The sequence below is a fragment of the Diadema antillarum genome, unplaced genomic scaffold (genome assembly GCF_040938485.1).
Source record: "Diadema antillarum isolate AM-2024a unplaced genomic scaffold, OU_Dant_1.0 scf00000128, whole genome shotgun sequence".
Lineage (NCBI taxonomy): Eukaryota > Metazoa > Echinodermata > Echinoidea > Diadematoida > Diadematidae > Diadema > Diadema antillarum.
Window position 1 is genome coordinate 5,447,155 of NW_027271017.1, and position 22,541 is coordinate 5,469,695.

The 22,541-nt window shown below is 38.2% G+C and overlaps 1 protein-coding gene across 1 annotated transcript; it reads right to left on the bottom strand.

The window, feature by feature from the left end:
• Positions 1-1,231: 1,231 nt before the first annotated feature.
• Positions 1,232-21,511, bottom strand: LOC139720421 (xaa-Pro dipeptidase-like). The gene is made up of 15 exons (XM_071631782.1): positions 21,480-21,511; positions 19,368-19,551; positions 17,310-17,437; positions 17,078-17,141; positions 13,525-13,572; positions 12,229-12,290; positions 11,165-11,209; positions 10,244-10,366; positions 9,181-9,249; positions 8,552-8,629; positions 6,835-6,983; positions 5,881-6,065; positions 4,383-4,490; positions 3,109-3,192; positions 1,232-2,334 (listed from the first exon to the last, which is right to left on the bottom strand). The coding sequence occupies exons 1-15, from the start codon at positions 21,494-21,496 to the stop codon at positions 2,209-2,211; spliced, it is 1,470 nt and encodes a 489-aa protein (XP_071487883.1). The 5' UTR covers positions 21,497-21,511; the 3' UTR covers positions 1,232-2,208.
• Positions 21,512-22,541: the final 1,030 nt, after the last annotated feature.

Below are 22,541 nucleotides of genomic sequence, written 5' to 3' on the forward strand. Positions count from 1 at the left end.
AGTGAATTGTTCTGAGCAACAGCATGGAAGTTGACATTGGTATCAATGCTTACCAATACTCGAGTCAGTTCAAATTTTAAACTTTTCATACCACATATTTTCTTCTGACAGACTGATTATGAGTGTGGCTCAAATGATTGCTGATACGTGTATCTTCTCACATGTTTGTCACTGGAAAAATAAATGTACGGGAAACAAAGAATGAATATGGGCTTTTTACCCATTGTAGCCTCTTCATTATTATTACCCAAACACTGCCGGGTATCTAGGTTTACAACTGGGTCAAAAGAACCATTACATATATATAAAACAAGAAATGCTGCTATGGCAACCGGTATGCCTCTGCTTCACAGTATTATTCTCCCACAAGGTCTACAGTACATCTTGACAATGTGTGACAACAGTTTTTGAAGTGATTGGACAGTCCCTTGACCCTCGATCTTTGATCCATTGGATCAAATCTTTCACTACAGAATCGTTGTGCACTAATGTACGTACTGGTAAACTGTACCCCAAGTTTAATCAAGTGTTCTTTGTAAATTGAGTCATTTCCAAGATATGGAGAAAATAGTGCAATTTCAGCAGTAAATTGTGTAATTATAGCACTTTGACCCAAAACTTTTCCTAAGAGAATCTTTATCTGGTAGTACATGTATACACTCAAGTTTCATGCAAATACTTCCTGCAACTGCAGGGATATGGAGAAAATAGTGAAAGTTTAGAATTTGACCTTGAACTTTGACCTTGAACTTTTACTTGCTTAGACATACATGTTATGTTTCATTTGGATTTCACTTGGACACTTCAAATGGTTCTCAAGTTACTTAGTCCACAATATCAATTATGGACAGACAGATGGCTAACCTGAAAACAAAATGCCTCCAGAGACATTTCTCATACAATATATTACACTCTTATATACACTGTCAAACATTCATGAACCCATGTTACCAAGGGACGGATCCAGCTGCTGCCACTTCCAGGTTTCATCGGCCGACAAGCAAAAAGAAAGGAAGAAAAAAAAGGCTTTTGAACAGCGCAATTTTGTGGCGCCACTACAACTGACTGACAAGGATGGTTTCCTGTTATTTCTTTCACTTTAACAAAGATATAAAGGGGGAGGGCCCCCCCCCCCCCCCCCCAATCCACCACTGTCACCGTACATAATTTCATGGTTTCAAGCTCTTTGGCAGATTTCAGTTAGTTTTCAAGAGTTTTTTGGTGACTCTTTCATGATACACAGCACTCCCAGATCCATGTGTACACTGTACAGTGGACTCCCGTTGTAACAAAGCCCATGGGGACCGGCAGTTTACTTTCGTTATGTCAAAATTTCAGTATAACCAAACAAACAAACAAATAAATAAAAGACAATGAGCGGGTAACGTTGCGGCTTGAGCTTTTACTTCGTTGTAACCGGAATTTCGTTATAACCATGTCCGTTATAATGGGAGTGCAAAGTACCTTAATACTGTATGAACACTTACTCACAACAAAAATTTGGATAGTGTCACTCTAAAAGACTATGTAATATGACTATGACTACATTATGACTCTCGTGCAGATTTTGATGATAACAATCTCACAGAAAATACTAAATAATCGTCAGGTAAACAGCAGGATATAAGAAGAAAGCAATTCTCTGGTAAATATGATTTGAAGAAGTACTTTTTTTTTATCATGGACAAATGAACTATCCGACACTCAAGCATATGCTATAAGTTTGGGTGTAGACGTACAAAATACATTACACACATTTACTTTACGAACCTACATTCATCTGCAATGCTTGCAAGGAAAACCATAGTTGAATGCATGATCAGCATTTCTGGGTACAGGAGTTTAAAGTTGATAAGTTCCCAATTCTCTGCCACCTCGGAAAATGTCAAACCTCGTTAACTCTCATAGAGAACTGCTTGTGTATCTTCTTTGTATTGGCAAGAAGAATAAAATCAAAATTACATAATATCTCTCCTCTGCTGAATCTGGATACCTTATAGGTGTACCCAGACACTAAATATTGTCATTTATTGCAACAGAATACAAAGTAAGCACTACAAGCATGCAGTCATATTGGATTTAAAATATGATTATGTTTTCATATGGAGAGAATAAACTCTGTTGGATGCAGAGCTACGGTCAACACAAATACATATTGTTACAGCCAACAACACTTGATGCTGTCCTTCTGTCACTCATGGTATTGTTTCACGCTCCAGCTGACACTTGTCGTCCCTCGGCCATCACCTCTTCTATCGCCTCTACTGTCCTCGGCACCTCGTTCAGGAGTTCAGCTCCGTCAGCGGTTATCACGACATCGTCTTCGATGCGAACCTTCAAGGAAACAAAGGCAAAGTGGGAGAAGTGAATCATCCATGTTAAAAAACAAAACAAAACAAAACAAAACACACAAATGCTCATCACAGAAGATTATCGTACAGTGCACTCCCATTTTAACGAACACGGTTATAACAAAATTCGAATTACAACGCAATAAAAATCCAGGTCGCAAAATTATCAGCTCTATGTTTTTTATTTTTTATTTGTTTAGTTAAAACGAAGTTTCAATACATCCAAAGAAAACTGCCAGTCCCGAGGACTTAGGTATAATGGGAGTCCACTGTATATGGCAATATCTGATGAAGCACGAGTAAGAACAGAGTGTTTAGGTGCAGGTCATAACATTAATTTTCCACTTCTGAGTCACTCTATGTAACATTATAAATCAACTCCACACACATACATGCATAACACTGCTATTAAAGTATCATTGTGTGGCTACCACCTGGGGGCATTTCATGAAGCATTTTGTCTGACAACTTGTCGGACAAAATTTGCTTTCAGCCAATCAGAGGCAAGGATTTCAGTAGCTTTTAACAGTTTGTCAGACGAAATATCTGACAAATTGCTTCATGAAATGCCCCCCTGCTTATAACTGTCACAAATGCAATTTACAAATTTTTAAGGTAAGTAAACAAAATGAGTGGCATCTGTCATATTTAGGTAGATCATGTGTGACTAGAATTGAAAACAGTGCAGCAATAGACTGCAGAAGTTTCAAAATTTTTGCAATTTCTTTGAGCACAGTAGAAATAACGCACAACTTACCCCTCCAAATCCCCTGAAGCGTTGCAAAACTTCAGGCACGATAAAGGGCGCCCTCTGGGGATCACTCAGGGCCTCATCCAGCAGCTAATTGATGGAAAGTGATGAATAAATAATGACAAATCGACACTGGTTAATTAAACAGAATAAACAAAAACATAATTAATATGAATTTCTTGTTGCAAGTTGAAAATACAGTACATGCTGATATTTTCAAGAATAGCAGAATTCAGTTTTTTTGAGTTGTTGATTTAGCACCTTGTGGTCTTCTAAAAAACAAGACAAAAAAAAAAAGCACTTGGAGAGCACAGACCTCGCCTGGCAGCTTATTTTCCACCCATATACTACAGGCATGCTGAAAATCACCCAATTTCCCAATGATAAAGAAGCCTTGTGTTTACCTCATCACCTTCCTGCTGCGCAGCGCCTCGAGCAGAGCATGTGGCTTTAGTGCGCGTATGCAAACCTCAAATATACGCAGCTTGAACTCCCAAGTTCATTGACCCTATTTGCCAAAAGATTAAAAAAAAAACCTTCAGAAATTCATGGGAATTCCCGTATCACTACCAAACTTTAATCATCTTTTCCTTGGGTCATTATCAACTTTTTCTGTAAATTTCATCCTGTTCAAATCTGTTCACAACTTGTTGAGTTATCTTGCAAACAAACAAACAAACAAACAACCAAATCAATGCTGATAAAAACATAACCTCAGTGGCAGAGGCAAAAACAAAAACATTCAGAAGAAAGTGTAACTTCTCAAATCATTTTGATAAAACATTGCTGAAAATAAGATCATTTGACATGATGTGACGATGACATCATCTCCTTTAACTGCTAAATTACTAATATGATTAACACACGATAATGGAATACACCTTCCCCTAAACTGCGCATAACTTGCATGTTTCCATATTAATAGTATGATTAATAAGAGACACTGTACGAAAACATTATGCAATGTAGATATGATAAAGTCATCACAAGTCAACATGCATTTGCATTGCATAGGTCCTTCAATATCATCCAACTAGGTCAACGTTCACAGTGCACATGCATTGGCTGCATGATGAAAACAAGATCAGCATCATGTTAGAGGGAGTTTCAATAATGGTGAACTAGTGGAACGGGGTCACTCTATCACTTGAACAAGATTTGGATAAACACAAACGACGAGGAACTCTGGTTGCCTTGGGTAAAATCTGCTCTCACAATCCCTATGCAATCAAGTGAAGAGTACTGTACAGTTACACAGGATGATTGGTAAATTTCCTCACCACATCAATGAAGTAGATTCCTGGTTCAATGGTAACCACCATGTTCTCCTGCAGGACGCGTGCAGTCCGCAGCGAGCGTAATCCTGGCAGGGTGCTTCTCTCCACTCCCTGATAGCAGTCATAATAGAAATTTGAACAACGGCAAAAAAACAAACAAACAAACAACAGGAAATAATAAGCCTTTGTATGGGACACATAAAGGAAAGATGGCACACTTGGAACATCTAGAACTGAGGAGTGTGTCACACCCACTTTCTCTCTACAATCACTGTTGCCATAGAAACGAGATATCTTGCAAGGTTGAATGGCAAAAATTGCAACTCACTGCCTAGCGTCATTTTTTTCAGTCCTATGTAATTGAGATCATGACTATTTGACTGATGTCGTAAATGATGAGTGATGGTCTGAGTCTTGACAGTAGCTTTAACCCATTGAAGGCTACGGGTAGTCTCGACTATACTCGGGCATGTGTTCTTGGGAAATGTGTGTTATAGCGAAATCAGCTTATCCTCAATAGTTTAACAATTGTTATAGAACACCACAGTAGAAATTTTATTATATCAGGGAGCTACCTTTTACAGCAGTCTACTTTCAAGCTCACTTATTCTCAAAATACAGGTGTATGTAACCTGGGGTTCATTTCATGAAGTTATCACATAAAAGTCTTCACATAATTCGCAGAATGGGCAAAGTGCTCATATGCAGGTATGAGAAATTTTTAAGGAGAAGTAAAATCCATTTCATGAAGTCTCTCATAAGTGTGTCTTGCGAGCAAAAAGTCTCTCAAGACTTTCATGACATGAAACAGACCCCTTGTACTTTTTGTTCACATTCAAGCATATTCAAATGAAGTGAGATTCACATGAAGCGCAATTATATAAAATATCTAAATTCCTGATATATGAGTTGAACAAAATGCATCACAGAAACACACATGGAAACAAGATATCATTCAACCTTCCTTGAAAGTGAGAACTAATACTATCATGCAGATCATATATAACATACAGTGCTCTGATTTGAAACCTTGTTCACACAAAGAGGACACATGGATTATATACATTACATCTACATACTTGTCAGGACCCAGACTGGAAAATCAAATCCCAAGATTGTGTGTAATTCAAACAAAAATATGTTTGTTATCAAAAGGAAAGTGTCATGACCAATGTCACTCCAAAATCTTGGAGAATGGTATCAATTTTAGACATCTTGGGACTTACAACTAGAAATTTTTAATACACAAATGGTAAGTGTTCCATCAGATGAGTGTATTAAATATTTGAAATATACATTGTACATAGAAAAAGGGATCAAACCTATCAAAGACTGCCCCTCATGGATATAAGACAAGTAACGGTAATCACTCTCTGCATGTGGTGACTGTAGGCTACCATTACATACACCAAATTCAGTAGGTGCAAAGTTTGTGCAAAATCAAGGAGGGACTTTGCAAAATTGAAGAATGACTCGTGAGAGCCACTACTGGCTTTCATACCTCAGGGTATCCCCCTACATCATGGGTGTCAATCCCTATTAAGTGACCCAGGCCATGCGGCATGAAGACGGCCCCCATCCTCCGCTCCAGCATGGCATCCACGTCTCCCTGGAGCAGGCCGTGGCGCCGCAGCTCTTCAAGGATCGTCCGCTCTGCTAGCAGGTGCATGTCGGGCCAGGCGACGCCTGCAGGGGGGGAGGGGGAAGCAGATAGATTGAATAGGTCTTCTGATGGGCCCTATTTCATAAAAGATGTTTGGAAGGTTTATTGCCACTTGGTCTAAGTCTAATATCAGATGGTCTACTTCCCAGGTTGTCTAATACCACTACAGCTAAACTCATTTGGTCTACTATCAATTTTGTCAAATGCCCATTTGGTCAAATCCTCACTTGGCCTAATGTCCACTTTGGCTAATTATTTTTTTCGTCTAATGACCAAATGGCCTAATTTTGACTCCTTGGATTTATTTCCATTTTGTCTCATAAACTGTGGGTATTAGACGAAATGGGCAAAGCCCATCTGGAAGTAGATCAACCAGTAATGAGGCCAAGTGGCAATTGGACTGAAATGGTCATTAGACAAACTGGTTGTAGACGAAACAGGATTAGACCATTTGGGTTGAGATTAAAGGGCTATTAGACAAAGTGGGAGTAGCCCAAGTGATAGATCACCATTTGAATAGCAGTTTATGTGAGAATGATAACTTCCTGTAGTAACAGCCAATCAGGAAGTGGGATTCCATCTGTAACCATGACACTTGCCATTGCAGCTGGAGTTGTTCGCAGAGCAACATTTTATGAAATAGGGCCCCGGTCCTACAGAGGGCTGCCTATGGGACTTTCAGTATAAAGTGTACAGTCTACCCCCCCCCCCCCCCCCCCCCCCCACCACCACCACCACCACCACATACACACCTTAGGCAAACATGAGCAACACACAGCAGTGCCACCTCACCTGGTCTGCATGCATTGAGCACGGCTCTGTTAGCCTTCAGGACAGCGTTGTAGATGATTTTCTGGTCCGGAGTGAACTTGCCGTTGGCTGGGAAGGCACAAGTTATATCAGAGGAATAGCAGTTGTACTCTGCACCCATGTCAAAGGAACTAATGCCGTGAAGAAAAGGAGAGTAAGAAAAAGAGTGTGGGTTTATGAAAGCTGGAAGGAGAGGGAGGGTGGGGATATGGAGGGAGGGAGGAGAAGATATATATAGAGGAGACACTAAAAAATATCTGAAAAATCCCATAAAACCTCTGAAATTATCACACTACTGAATCACTCTTGTATTTGTCATGTAAAACGATATGAAACGAAGGAGGTAAAAAAAATGGAATCTGACTGACATGAAAACACTCTGTTATCCAATTTTCTTCAGGTATAAACACCTCCCCCCAAAAAAAACAAAACAAAACAAAACAAAACAAAACAAAACAAAACAAAACAAAACAAAACAAAACAAAATAAAACAAAACTTAATGACATAAATTGCAAACTACAATTCAATGACTTGTCTGTACATTTCCCACCATGGGGGAAAAAAAAGTAACCCCAGAATAAATGGTAAGGGAACAAACATACATAAATTGACTGGGCATTCAAATACAAGGCATTACTTCCTTCACACTACCAAGCAGGGCCAGGGAAATACAAGGCACATGTATCAAAACATGTGCACATACACAGATATGAAATTACCATAAATGGGTAGACATATCTAATTGTAGTCTATTCAATAGTAGTGATATTGTACACTGAAATATGTCGATCCGTGATTATGGCTGTATATTTGATGTAAATTTAGAATAGGAAAGAGTAAAATATCAGTACATCAGTGGAAATATCATCACATACTGTCTAGCATGAGGGGAACACATTCCACAAATAGATTTTTAAAATAACATCTGGGCTGTAAAAGTGTTCACAGGGATGCCAACATCGGCAAATGAAAAACCCACATAATGATGCTCAATTTTAAAGGCAAAAAAAACGAAAACAACAACAACACACATTTTGGTTTTATAACTGAGAGCATTCTCCATCAACTTCACACAAAAATCCCACTTCAAACACATAATTTTTATTCAAAATCATTACAATTTGTATTCCCTCCGCCAAGGGAGGAGGTTATGTTTTCTTTGGCATTGATTTGTTGATTTGTTTGTTTGGCCGTGTGCAAAATAACTCAAAAATTTGAGAATGGATTTGGATGAAACTTACAGGAAAGCTTGAGAATGATACAAGTGAGAGATAATTAAACTTTGGTAGTGATCCGGCAATTTTTATGGATTTTATGAAGGATTTTCCAATATTTTGGCAGGTAGGGTCAATGAATTTGGGAGTTCAAGCTACGCAAATTTGAGGTTTTCATGCACTCACTAAAGTGTGTGCTCTAGTTTCTGCTAAGGCAACGCGCCCCACGCAGCTGGAAGTTGATGACGTAGCAAAAGGCTCCTATATTGGAAAATCGGGTGATTTTCTGCACGCATACATATGGGTGGAAATCACTGATCTCTATGGAAGAACAAGATCAGTGGTGGAAATGAGCAGTTTGGCGAAGGTCTGTTCATGCTTCTCTAGTTTTAGAATTTTTGATGACGTCAACACCTACCAAGTATCACATAAAAATGCACATAAATGCAGCAATGGTCACACAACCCAGCCAAAGGCCACTTACCATATGTCTCCATCGCGTATCTGCTTATAATTCGGTGCCCCAGAGTGGCCATAGTGGAGAATGGCAGCGTTACAGCCACTGGAAGAGCAAAGAAATTAGATGCATCAGTTTTTGTTTGCAAATTTGACGGTTGTTACAATTCAATTAGCAGTTTGAATTCAATCCCCAAAATGAAGACATGGCATGGGAGGGTGGGGGATGGAGAAAATGAACCTAATAATAAAATAGGCCTTTTTGCCCATGCCATTTTGGGGTGCTGACGATATGCCATGTTGTAAGAATTTTGCATCCATGTCATTCCATCACCATGTCATTATCAGCCAAATAATATGTCATGCAAAAAATATCAAAAATACTAATCTTTTGGAGACACAGTTGTAAAGAATTAAGGTGCAGAATACAATTGAACACATTGCTTATGAGAATTGAATCAGTCTTGAATCAGTCTCCTGAAAAAGTAAACATATGACAGGGGTTCCCATAGAGCGATGATATAACCCATTGCATGCTTTGAGTGCCGATAAGTAAAGAAAATCCCACAGTGTTGTGAAAATGTCCATAGTCCCAGGCACAAAAAGTTAAAGATAAGCCAAATGGCAGGGGGTAATTACTACACTGCTCCACCTCACCTGGCTGCGATGCATGTGTAGGACAGGAAGCGGCAACCTCCCTGGGAGTAGCAGTAGTGGTGGAACAAGCTGCAAGTCAAAAACAAAGAGCAACGAGCATTCCTCCAAAGTTAATCAAGTTCTTAAATGGAAAGTGACTGCTTGCAGCAAGTTGTAGGATAGCTTATACAACTCCATGCAGATATCCACTGTAGTACGTTTACGTCTGGTGTGGGACCAAGAGTGCAAAAGGACACACCAAAGCACTAGCATTAGCATCCTGATTTTCATCACAGGGTATACAAACTTCCAAATGACATAAAACATTTCACAAGGACAACATCAAATACTGCAGACATTACTCACATCAGGAACATTTTACTTCATTGTGTTTGTTTTGTTGCTGCTTTTGTGATTACTTGTTTTACCGGAGGTGATGCATAAGTGGATAGATTGAAAGAATTGGGACCCTACGATGGTCACAATCAAGCTTCCTGGCACAAAATAGAACCAAACTACAATTGTACAATGTGCATTTTTACTTATGAAATTCATACATGTAAATAATGTGATAATTCACAACAATACTAATGTCGGCTCCAGAAAGTGAAACATTGGCAAATAGAATTAAGACTTCAAGGGATCGTATAGTTTTGGTTGAGACCTAATTTTAGGTTTCTAACATTTTTTGGGTGAGATAATGAGAAACCTCTTATGAAATATGAAAGAGCATGTAATTCCATGAGGAACTAAACGTTTATTTGATGTAAATTGGTTTTGAAATGGCTGAGATATCCAAAACAGAGCGATTCTAATAAAGTGTGGGACCCACACTTTATTACGATCACTTTGTTTTATTTTGTTTTTGGATGTTTCATTCATTCCAAACCCCGATTCTCATCAGGGCTCTTAAAATGGCATGCTCTGTACTATTTCATAAGTGTTTTCTTGGTATCTCGCAGAAAGTTAAAAGCCCAGTTCTCATCTCCACCAATACTGTACCATCCCTTTAAGGTTTCATTTCATAGTAACAAAATGAAGAAATCTGAGAAATTCGGGAAGGTATAGAGAACTTAATACTAACCTCTCAAGCTGGTATTCATACATGTCTGGTTTGACATTCTTCATCACTTCTATGTGTGCCCTGCTGGAAACCATGGCGACGTACTTCATGACTTTCAGCTCCTCGGGTGTCTTGAAGACACGACTATAAAAAGAAAATAAAAAATCAGTTTTGTTTAATAATCTGCAGCACAAGGCATATCACTACCAGGTAAAAATGTCAAGAGGATACAAATGCCAGAGGAACACATTTACAGGAAATCAAATTTAAACATGAAGACAAATTACTGCACTTTCATGACTATCAATCACAAAATATTTTCATTCCATGGTTACTCAAACACTACAAAATATTCTTTTCCTACATTGCCACTTCTGACATCCCTACCTCTCAAAGCAACTTGATCAAATTGGTGCAGTTTTGTTTTCCCCTCCTCTAAACTTTTCCATCAACTTTGAGAAACAACACTTCCACAGTGTTATGCTGTATGCATAAATTTATTATGATATCTTCCATTTGATGTTGGTGCTTTATGACATAGCGGCTAAAAAAAAAGAAGATACTGCTTTATCTCAGCTCTTTTTGTGTGCATATAATTGTCTACTTAAGTACAGAATTTCCAGAGGCCTCTTAATTACCAGTACAAAATGTATAACTGATTCTTTTTAATATATAAGAAGACTACAGTCCCTGTTTTGCATTCAAATAAGTATAATATTTCTAAGTAAATTTCTCTATAGTTCATTCTCGTTTGATGAACTTAATCAGATCCATACAATCTTTCTCCAACATGAGATATGAAGAGAACATCAAAGGTGCCAATTTAATAATAAAAAGATCATAATTTTGGCAGAAAAACTCTTACAGGAATTGATGGCTTATGAAAAGTACAGAATTCAACACAATTTAAACAATCGCCACGAAAAAAACACAAACACTTACCATTCTGTTATTTCTGGGTGCAGGAGATAGTTGTTTACATGGAACCTGGGGTTGATTGTAAAAAATTGCTAATTATTTTCAGTGAATTCGAAAATGTTATTTACCTGCAAGAGATGAACAATGTCATCTCTTCCCCCCACAGAGGACCTTAAATGACTGATTACACCTATGAGCAATTACCTATTCATCATCACAAAGGTTTCCTTTACTTTTACACAGATATATTAGGCATCTTTTGTCAAACAAGTGAGGTCAGATTCAATTTCAAATTCCAATAAGGGTCAGACAAAGATTATTCTTTCAGTTATTGGATAAATATTAAATGTTGTGAACAAAAACAAACCAAAGCAAAATAACACAACTTTACCCCACAGACCAACCAGAAATATCCACTTTAAGGTAATAATAATGATAATAATAGTGGCTACTTGTATAGTGCACAGGTCCACTTTTCAGTGCTCATGGCGCTTCAAAAATGAAAAGATATCATATATTTACATGCATATACATATGCAAACATTTCAACAAAGTAGAAAATGGTAAAAAAAAAAAAACCAAATATATACCAAATAAAGAATACAACATATACCAATTAAAAACACAATATTGATCCAATATTAATGACATACAGCAATTACAACTGTACTGTTTTAATGTACTGTTTTTGTTAGGCCAATAAATGTTTGACTTTTAGCTGTTCAATAAAAAAAAAATAAATAAATAATGCATCATTTTGTGATTGGTAACTTAAGTTACAACAAATTATCACCCAGCACATGGAAAGGTCTTTTCAAACAGCAAAAACTTTCTGGCTAAATCTGTTCTCTAGTGAGCATTTCAACATATTTGCATAAATACAAATTACCATCCTAGAACAGCATATTCCGTAAATATGTTTCATGAATTTTTGAATTTTCTCATGGAAAAAAAAAGAATTATGAAATTGAGATCATGATGTAGACAGAGAGTATCGTACATATAACATTCATGTTATTCATAATGTCTCAGGCATCTTGTGACAGAATTTACCATGGGAGAATACGGCATTTAAAGGTACAACTCACTTTTCAATACCAGGGAATGTCGCCTCTTTGGTGTAATTTCCACTGTCTGAGTTGAGTCCTCTCTGTATGCATAGCAGATCAAGTGAGAGTTGCTGTTAAGATATATTGTCCACTCACATCCTTTTGGTGAATGTGCACGCACAGACTTGAGATCATATTTCCCATAGACAAGAGCATTTACTTCCTGTCATGCTGTAAAGGTGGAAGTTGCGTTGTGGAAATTTTCACTCATTTCAAGCGACATGACAGGAGCATGAAATAAAGGCACAAAAGTTGTTTGCTTCTTACTTATCATTTTGACATCAAGGTACATTTATCACAGGGGCACATGTGTAGCAGTATTTGTAGTTTTCTTCATAATCACATGACTAACGCAGTGAGGATCGAAATCATTATATTGGGAACAGTGAAGTCACATCAGGTAATATGATGTGCTGGAAATTGACTGGCTGCCAAAGGGGCTGGAATGAAATTATATGTACTCATGTTAACCATATAAAATTTCCCTTGTAGACCATATTTTCCCTCATTGCTATAAGTAATACTATAGAAAAATGCAATTTCGTTGGGAAATAGAACTCCCATGGTGCTACATATTTTTTTCATCACTTGCCTGGTTTTCAAATTGTTGTAGAACACCTGCCCAAACATGAATTTTACTCGCCCACAAAGAAAATCCAGATATATAAGAAATTCATTAGAAAAATCCCTTGCAAGTTAGGGCTTAAATAAAACCCGATCACTTGAATAAACAGTTGTGCACACATCGATTCCGACGCTTACACACATACGTGTATTACACAAACTTGGTTTGATCGAGTGTTTGTATTTACAATTAGGGCTTCTTCATGTTAGTGTTGAAAAGTTAAATTAAAAAGTGTGTTGCATCACAGAATATTCTTTATCTTTGGGCTTCTGAATGGTTGGCTTTGTTGGTTTGCAGGGGGAGGTGAAAAAAAGGGTGGCTTCAAAACAAAAATGCTTGTCATTGTTTCATAACACTTGCCCGATGGATTTTTATTTGCCAAAGGCTATTGGGCAAGTGCTCATATAGTACCTTAAAATCAAACATGGAAAGCAATTGTAATATCACACATCTAAAACAGCAATATCTACATAATGTCATGTTTTCATTATCTTGATGGATCAGCTAGTTGGTTGTGCATCATTGGACAACATTGGTATATTGGTACTCTGATCAGACAGTAAGTCCAAAACAAAAGCCCCTGCAATATAATATGATGACACTCATTGGTAGATCAAACTAATCTGCAATAATCACCAATAGTGACTTACCAATGTCAGTATAACTTTGACTTTGTGGGACTGAAGAACTGAAGGAATCTGCACAATGGAATACAGAGAACAAATACCACAGCATTACATCAAGATGGGCTTTGCACTCTTGCACTATAAAACACACACAAACACATACTCATAAAGGATCTACACTTATTATGTAGACTGACATGGCATATCAAGTGAACTTAAAAAGACATAGATAGTTTTATAAAAGTTATGTTCACAATGTAACTTTACCAAAAAGAAAACAAACTCATAGCATTGTAGCTTTCAAGTAACTAACTAAACTTCTTTAAAACTCACATAGAATGTGAGCATTTTCATGATACTATGCATGTGTTTACCACAGTTTTTGCCATATGCTGTTAATATGGCAATACACATTCTACTACATTCTGACTGACTTGCTTAATAAACAAGGCAAGTGCCAAATTGTGTCTCGCCCATTCGCGTACAAGGAATTAATATTTTTTACAACTCCCAGAAGTCAATTGACCTGCTTATGACCTTTGACCTTGTGGTGACCTTCAAAACCCCAAGGGATATTTACTATCCAAGTTTGGTCACAAACGGACAAAGGGGTCAAAAGTAATGAGCCATAATCGAAATGCGCCATAAAAACTTAACATTGGGCCCTACAAATTTGTTGACCCCTTTCTGTGACCTTTGACCTTGTGATGACCTTTAACTCCCCAAGGGACATCTACCGTCCAAGTTTGGTCACAAACAGACATAGGGATCAAAAGTTATGAGCCACAATCAAAACGCGCCCTAAAAACATAACATTGGGCCCTAAAAGTTTGTTGACCCTTGTCTGTGACCTTTGACCTTGTGACGACCTTCACCTCCCCAAGGGACATCTTCTATCCAAGTTTGGTCACAAACGGACAAAGGGATCAAAAGTTATGAGCCACAAACGAAATGCGCCCTAAAAACTTAACATTGGGCCCTTAAAGTTCGTTGACCCCTGTCTGTGACCTTTGACCTTGTGGTAACCTTCAACTTCCCAAGAGACATCTACCATCACCCAAGTTTGTCTGCCATTGTAGCAACATGTGCTGAGTTACGTGTGATAAGAGAGTCTTGCAAGTAAACTTTAACGTTTGACCTCAAATGACCTTTGACCTTATCATGTAACCTCTTACGGCACCATATCATGAAGGTACCCCCAGTGCATCCATCACCCAAGTTTGATTGCCATTGTAGCATTATGTGTCGAGTTACGTGTGATAAGAGAGTCTTGCAAGTAAACTTTAACGTATGACCTCAAATGACCTTTGACCTTATTCTGTGACCTCCAACGGCACCATAACATGAAGGTACCCCCAGTGCATCTATGACCAAAGTTAGGTTGTAATCCAAGCAATCTATGTGAAGTTATTTGTCAAAAGAGAGTCTTGCAGGTTAACGTAGAAAAGAGAGTCTGGCACATACTCTTTAATATATGACCTCAAATGACCTTTGACATCATCACATGACCTCCGACAACACCATAAAATGAAGACACCCCTAGTGCTTCTATCACCCAAGTGTGGCTGCCATTGCTGTAACAGTTGCCAAGTTATGCATCATAAGAGAGTCTTGCAGGTAAACTTTAACATTTGTGACGGACGACGGACGAACGACGGACGGACAACGGACGGACGACGGACGGACGCCATTTGGATCCCTTAGTCTCGCCTTCACCTCCGGTGGGCGAGACAAAAACTGGGTGACTCGTTTGGTCCAAAAAGGTTTTGCTTTGATTCCTTGATTGATACATGTATGACATGTCATTTCAATAGCAGCAACTTTCTGCCGTTCTCGCAAAAATATGTCTCAAGTACATCGACACTTGAATCACTTGAAAACTGAACAAGCAGTTAGCTCTGCAAAATTTTAGCAAATGACTGACCTATGTACCATCCAACCACATGTTGATCCTGTAATGGTATTACCTCATCCAGCCTTTGTTTGAAAAAAAAGAAAAAAGAAACTAGAAATGTCGCTATGGCGACTGGTATGCCTCCGCCATAATGCATGATTCTCCTAATAGGTCTATAGTACATGTGGACAATGTGTGATTACATTTTCACAAAATTGGCAAAATATTAAAATGACATGTTTGTCACAAATGTATTGAATGTTTACCTTCCTTGACCTATGTTTAATTGGATGAATAGGAGAGCATGTATTTGGGGATTTAAGAACTTTAACTTGACATTGACCATTTCATAAGTTTATGCACTGAGTAATTTTCAAGGTATGGAGAAAAAGCGCAATTTCTGTATTGAACAGTAAATTGTTATCATTTTCATCTGGCCTTTGATTTATAAGAGAATCACTGTCAGGCAGAACATACATTAATTCAGCATGCACTAGGTTTCAAGATATCTTGAGCCACTTCCGAGATATGGAGAAAGAAGTAAGTTCAGCGCTTTCACTTGATCTTTGACCTTTTGACCTTTGACGTTCTTGGCAAAAAAAAAAAAATCCCAGAGAATCTCTATTGGGTTATACATGCATACATCGAGTTTAAAAAAAAATCCTGCTGGCATTGCATAAATATGAGGAAAATAGTAAAATTTTGAAGTATTGCCCTTGACCTTTGACCCCTGACCTTTGACCCCATAAACCCTAAATTCCCTAGATAACCACTGCCAGTCAGTAGATACATATATACTATGTTCCATGAAGATACCTTGAACAATTTCCAAGATACAGAGAAAAAAGTGAAATTTTAACATTTTGCTTGACCTTTTGACCTTTGACCTGTTGACCTCATGACCCCAAACTTTCACCAGAGAATCTTACTTGGGTAGTACATGTATACACTAAGTTTCAAGAAAATATCTTCAGGCATTGCATAGATATGGGGGAAATAGTAAAATTTTAAGCATTTGACCTTGACCTTTTGACCTTTGACCTTGAGCATGTGCACCCAAAAGTTGATAGGCACAACTTCACCCCCTAATACACATACATACCAAGTTTCATTAGGATACCTCAAAAGGTTTTGGTAGTTACCCTGTCCACAAAATTCATTACGGACGGACGGAAGGACGGACGGACGGAAGGACGGACGGACGGACGGAAAGACGGACGGACGGACAACCCGAAAACATAATGCCTCCGGCACCACTTCGTGGCGGAGGCATAAAAAAAAAGAGGTCATGAACACATGTGTTGCAAAAACCTGGAATCTGTGGCCATTATGCACAGTGATATTTTTCCAACAGAAGGCAGATTAGTTTGTTGCCAGCCTTCCTAGGTACAAAGTACATTCAAACCTGTCTATGCCGCCACCCAAGGGAGACAAAAAAAAAAAAAAAAAAAGATAGCCGTTATAGACAGGTGGTTGCTACTGACAGGTTCATTAACATGCTTTTTCTCTCAGAGAGAATTGTCTTCAGTGTTCATATGAGGCAGGCGGCCACTATAGACAGGTGATTGCTCAGAGTTTAGTACAAATCTGCTTGATAAATTTAGACTTTTCGACTTGCGAATGATATCCTAAGAGATAGAATTGAAGAAAAGATAGACAAAGGCTAAACACAGCTCAACTTACATCTTCTGAGAAGTGAGCCTCATCGACACCATACTTTTCCTTGTAGTACTCCTTGGGCAAAATCCTATTTTAGGAAAGAAATAATAAATGAATCAATGCTAAGTGAACAGCGAAATAGAAGAAAATATTGTTTCTCACATTCTAATTTTTAATGAAGTGTAAATTCATTGTCTTAACATTGCAGAAAGGGTAAATCAACTAGTTAAAATGGCGTAGATATGGTTGTACTCACGTTCCCATCCACACAGCATAGGCCTCTGGTAACTTTGGTGGAAAGATGATGGATTTGCCAGAATCCACCAAGATTGCTCCGTAGAAATCTGATTCTGTTACACCGAAGGCCCAGTGGAAATAGGACTCCTGAAAAAAGGGAATTATGTGATCTTGAATGCAATATTTCAAAGCTTCATGCAGACTGACTATTAACCAGTGTTTTATGTCAATTTGAGTAGAATGAAACTGAATGTAAATTTGGGCAAAGAGAACCATGCTAAGTAAATTTGTTCCATCACAAATACAAGTAAATATTACGAGAGAGTGTGTGTCTAAAATTCAAATGCAAAAAAGGAACAATCAAACAAACATTTTGTGCTGTACCTATGTACCCTATGCCATGAGAACTTGGCAACGTTTTAAATTCACAAATTGTGGAGATAAGCCACTGGTCGTGGACTACGTGTGACCTTGTATCACAACACTAGCAAATAAAGTAGGTTGTAGGTCAGATTTTGACAGACTTTTTTTTTCACGTCATAAAATGCTGTATTTTTCTCATCCAATTGGATGTACACGCTGTATACAAGCAACTGAAGAAAGGTAAAGAAATACTATACCTCTAAAAATTGTACTGTTGAAAAGGGGCCTCTGAATTTAGGTCAATGGTGGTGTATTACTCACTCTATATTGTGCATAATAAAAGACTACTACATTGTATAACGACTGTTTCAAACAGACTGACCTACTTGTGACTATGTGTCTTTATGTTTTGTAGTTATATATAGTTCTATCCGTCACTGTTGCTCCCCTGTTCTTATCACACAAAGTACACACAAACAAACAATACACGCTGTGTGATTAATTTTTTTGTGCTGAGCCGCTCAAAAACATATTCAGGGGTTCTTGAATTTGCCCTTAGCAATTGTCAACCCATTAAGTGTTGCAGAGAAAACTGTAAAGATATATTCGCAGGTTTTAGCATTTGCGCTAGCCAGAAGTAGTGCGAAAAACACAAAAATTAATGTACCGGTACTGCAAAAATTTGTGTGTTTACAGTAGTTCAAGATTGCTACCTGGCATTACCTTCCATGTAGTCTAATGGCACAACTGACTAGAATAAGCTATTTACAAATGCAGTTATGAATGTTTAATGCTTAATTCAAACAAGTCATTTGGCCTCTTGGAAAATATTTTATCTCTGCATTATCTTGATTTTGTACTCCCACTTGCTTATTACCGTTTCTCTGCCAGTGACTTTAGACTGTGTGTATCACATACTAACTAGGTTTTTCCGTGCCAATTGGTTCCCACAGCACACAGAGGAATAATAAGTGCATCAAAAAGCATGAAACAGAAAGGGAGAAATTTGGCAAACACCAGGATTACGCCATTCGGCAGAAGGAAATGTGAAGGGATATCTAATGTTGACATTGCAGTTCTACATTTCCTCATGGCAGACCACTATCAGGAACCGGTTAGACCTTCATACCTTCTCCCAGGTCTTAACAAAATTTTGCAGAATCTAAACAATGGAGTGACTTTTTATACAATGGGTCCCATGACTCACAATGTCATGTGTTTGATGGCCATTGTTTTATAGGTTGATCAACTTTATAAGATGATATCAGCTTCGGTGAAATGGTTCTGTGATTTGTGGTGAAATACAATTCATGAACCAAGTGTATGCAAGCAGCTCCTTGGTGCAAGTTAGAAGTATATCAAAATCAACATGTCACATATAATCTTGTAACTCACTGGTTTGAACCCACCAAGTATGTATGCTTATGATTTTTTAATAATTGGTGTTTACGGACAATGTACAGAGATGAAGGGCAATTTGTAAATCAGCTGCAATAAAAAAAAAAAAATCTTAAAGCAAGAATCATTAATGTGCCTAAGATATATAAGATGATTATAGATGTAGTTGAACATACATGAAGATCACTGAATGAGCCAGCTGAAGTACTGTAGGGTGTAGGCCAGTGATAATATATTTACATTTTTGACAATTTGACTAATTCTGTTTCAAAATGGCAGATATCTGCTGAGAAACAGAAGGTGACAGAGTGCTCACCTGACGGAAGAGGGGTTCATGGTCTGAACTATCTCTCATCTGCTGGGACCCGCCTTGGAGTAAGACCACTGAGCCAGGGGGTAGATGTGGGTTAGCCTTCAGACGTTCGCAGAGTCGCTGGCGATTGGTGGCATGTAGTGACATGGGCACTGAGAGCGTGTGCTCTCCAAGGCAAAATGCAGGTCTGCAGTTTAACGCAGAGATAATTATTCGTACATGATCGTTATGGCCAATGGACTTTTGTCATTTCCACACATCTGCTGCAGTTCTTACTGTGTTTACTGTGTAACTGTCCTTGCACTGATTGTGTTTTGTTTTGTGTATAGTTCTGTGTTCAGTTCTGTACATTTTATACATACCGGTATGTCTATAGATTTTTGTGGGTTTTTTTTTTTTTTTTTGGAAAGATGTGAAATAAATTGAATTCAAATGAATTGAATTGAGTACTATTGCCTCACTAATCAGGTAAATCTGTCCTGCTCACAGTCTTGCAGTGCACTCATTGCAGTTGTACCTTTTTTTATATGCTTCTGACCGAAAGTAGTCAAAATAGCATGTAACTTTCAAACACCACACCTCATGATGAAAGCATCTACTGAGTATGTAAGCCTAACCGCACCACCGACAGCACCCATGGGTGACTACAAGCCCTGACATCCAGCATATTTCATATCTTAAGACACAAAATTCTGTCTCTTTTCAAATATGTAAACAAAACAAAAAACTATGTATCCTCCCCTCTTAAAAAAACATATACATTTTTAGAATCACAAAAGATTACATTTTCAGCAGAATTACAAGGCTTTGCAAAGGCAAGTCATTACGTGATCGTAGTGTCCAGTCAATTCTCACAATCTTTCAGTAACATAATACACATATTCCAATATAGACAATGAATGGGGCTTTGTGAATGCACATTTGCAGTGCAGGGCACAAAAATAATCAAGCTTTTTTTCATGAAAATGACTGCTATGAATGGAGGCAAAGAAGGCAACCTTTTCCTCTCAACCAATCAGAACCATAAATCAAAGGAAAGCTGATTAGGATGTTCTGCACTCTGTGCATTGTTTTGAGATGTAAACTGGCATGAAAAAGCCCACACACTTAGATTTTGCTTGAGTCTTAATACGACTACAAGCTGTGCTGTGGTGAATCTACTACCGTAAAAGTGGATATTTTCGCTCGACTAATTTTTCGCGCTTGGCCGAGTAAGAAGAATTTCATGTGTTTTTAATTCCGCGGGATCAAGACATCATGCAGAGGAACATACTAGTATGGCAAGCAAAAATTTTCGCTTGCTTTTATTTTCGCGCTAGTTTCTGACTGCGCGAAATGTGCGAAAATTACCACTTTTACCTTTTACAGTACCAGAAATGTGTGAAATGCCATAGTCAGGGCCTACCGCATCGACCTCCATCACGTTCATTTAATAGACACACAAGCATATGACAGAGTCTACTCTGGGATACTACAATTACTAGACAACTGAAAAGCATCCCAAGACTCAAAAAGTGGGGGGGGGGGGGTGGCTTTTTTTTTTTTTAAGGCCCTTTCCCTACATAAAATTACATAGCCTAGGGCCGTAGGGGCCTACTGTAGTTTACAGTGTCAGTGACTGTGTAACAATAAAGTTTAAACTTGTAAATTCAGACCAAAGCAGTACCACTTACTAAACCTCTCGGCTCTAGATCTACGCCAGTACGTGGCAGTAGCAGTAACAAACATGGGATAGTCTAGACCCTAACATTTTATATAAATTTACATCAGTGACATTGCCATTGGTATTATAATCCATCTAAATAGGGCCTAAACTAAATTTACATAAATTTTAATGTTAGACTGGATTGGATTTAGATATCTAACGTTAGTAAATAGTAGTGTGTTATTATAAACCACCTCTGTGGACACTGTTCTGTATGTAAATTTAATGCAGGATCCAAATACCCAAATTTTACGTGGCCTCGAAAATACCGTATCGCACGAGTCGATGCAAACGCACGGCATCATATGAACGGAATACTACAACCTACTATGCCTACGAATGCCTCAATAGTACGGCAAATAATAGTACAATTAATAATTCCTCCATTTCTTTAAAAAATTGCTACTTACACAGCTTTAGCTGCCATTTTTGACACAGTCTGATATTGTCTTGTTGCCCGCAGACGTACACTGCACTCCAGCTGGTAGTAAATAGTAATGTGTGTCGGTCCGTGTAAAGTGTTTACGAGTATAGGCAAGCATGGTGTCACCGGACACTGGTATTACCGGACACGCACATTTTTGCGTACTAATGACATTCTGTACGCGCGAGACTTCGTAGATTAGCCTCACAGAACTTTGTGTGGACCGAAATCGCAAAAAACGCCACATAAAAATGTAAAAACACGAAAAAATTCACATTTTACCTCAAATTTATAGTTGAGCGACCCGCACCTCGCTTATAGTTAATATTTATGCATGTTTGAATCACATTTCGCGACTGAAATTCTATGAAATCCCACTCACATACAGGAAAAATGCTGAAGATTCTATTAGAACCAAAAGTTCACTGATCAATATCGGAAAAATTGTAGCTATCGTCCTCATCAAACGCGAACGATGCACAATAGTTGTGCGCAAGGGGCACGCAACTCATCACCCGCGCGTGCAGCTCCCATAGACAAAGCACGTATACTCTAACCAGTTGTCGATTTCTCACAAGGTTTTATTGCGTGAACTGTTCGAAATGGTCAAGACAGACATTTTACTGTAAAATACGAAATTTGAGCTTCATTTGCAGATTTTTTGTGTGTGTCATCCGCTCGGTGAGAATGTGTACGGTGATTTGTGGGATGAATTGTGATTCTGGTGCAAGGATTAGGTGCGAAAGACCTCGATTATTCGATTACGAAAATAGCGTCCGGTAATACAATGCGATTTTGCACGGCGCAAAAAACCACTATTTTTAGAGGGGTATGTTTGAAGCATATTTTCTAAAAACTGGAACGAAGAAATGACGTAAGTTGGCTGAATTCGTAATTTCCATGAGTCTGTGAATAAGTGGTGTTGTTTTTAGCCGAAATTTCATTCTATGAGTACGGAATTCAAAGCCACAAAGAAAAGCGTCCGGTAATAGGATGTTCCACCCTACATGGTGTGTATACAGTACGCTCTCCCAGCTCAACACCACCG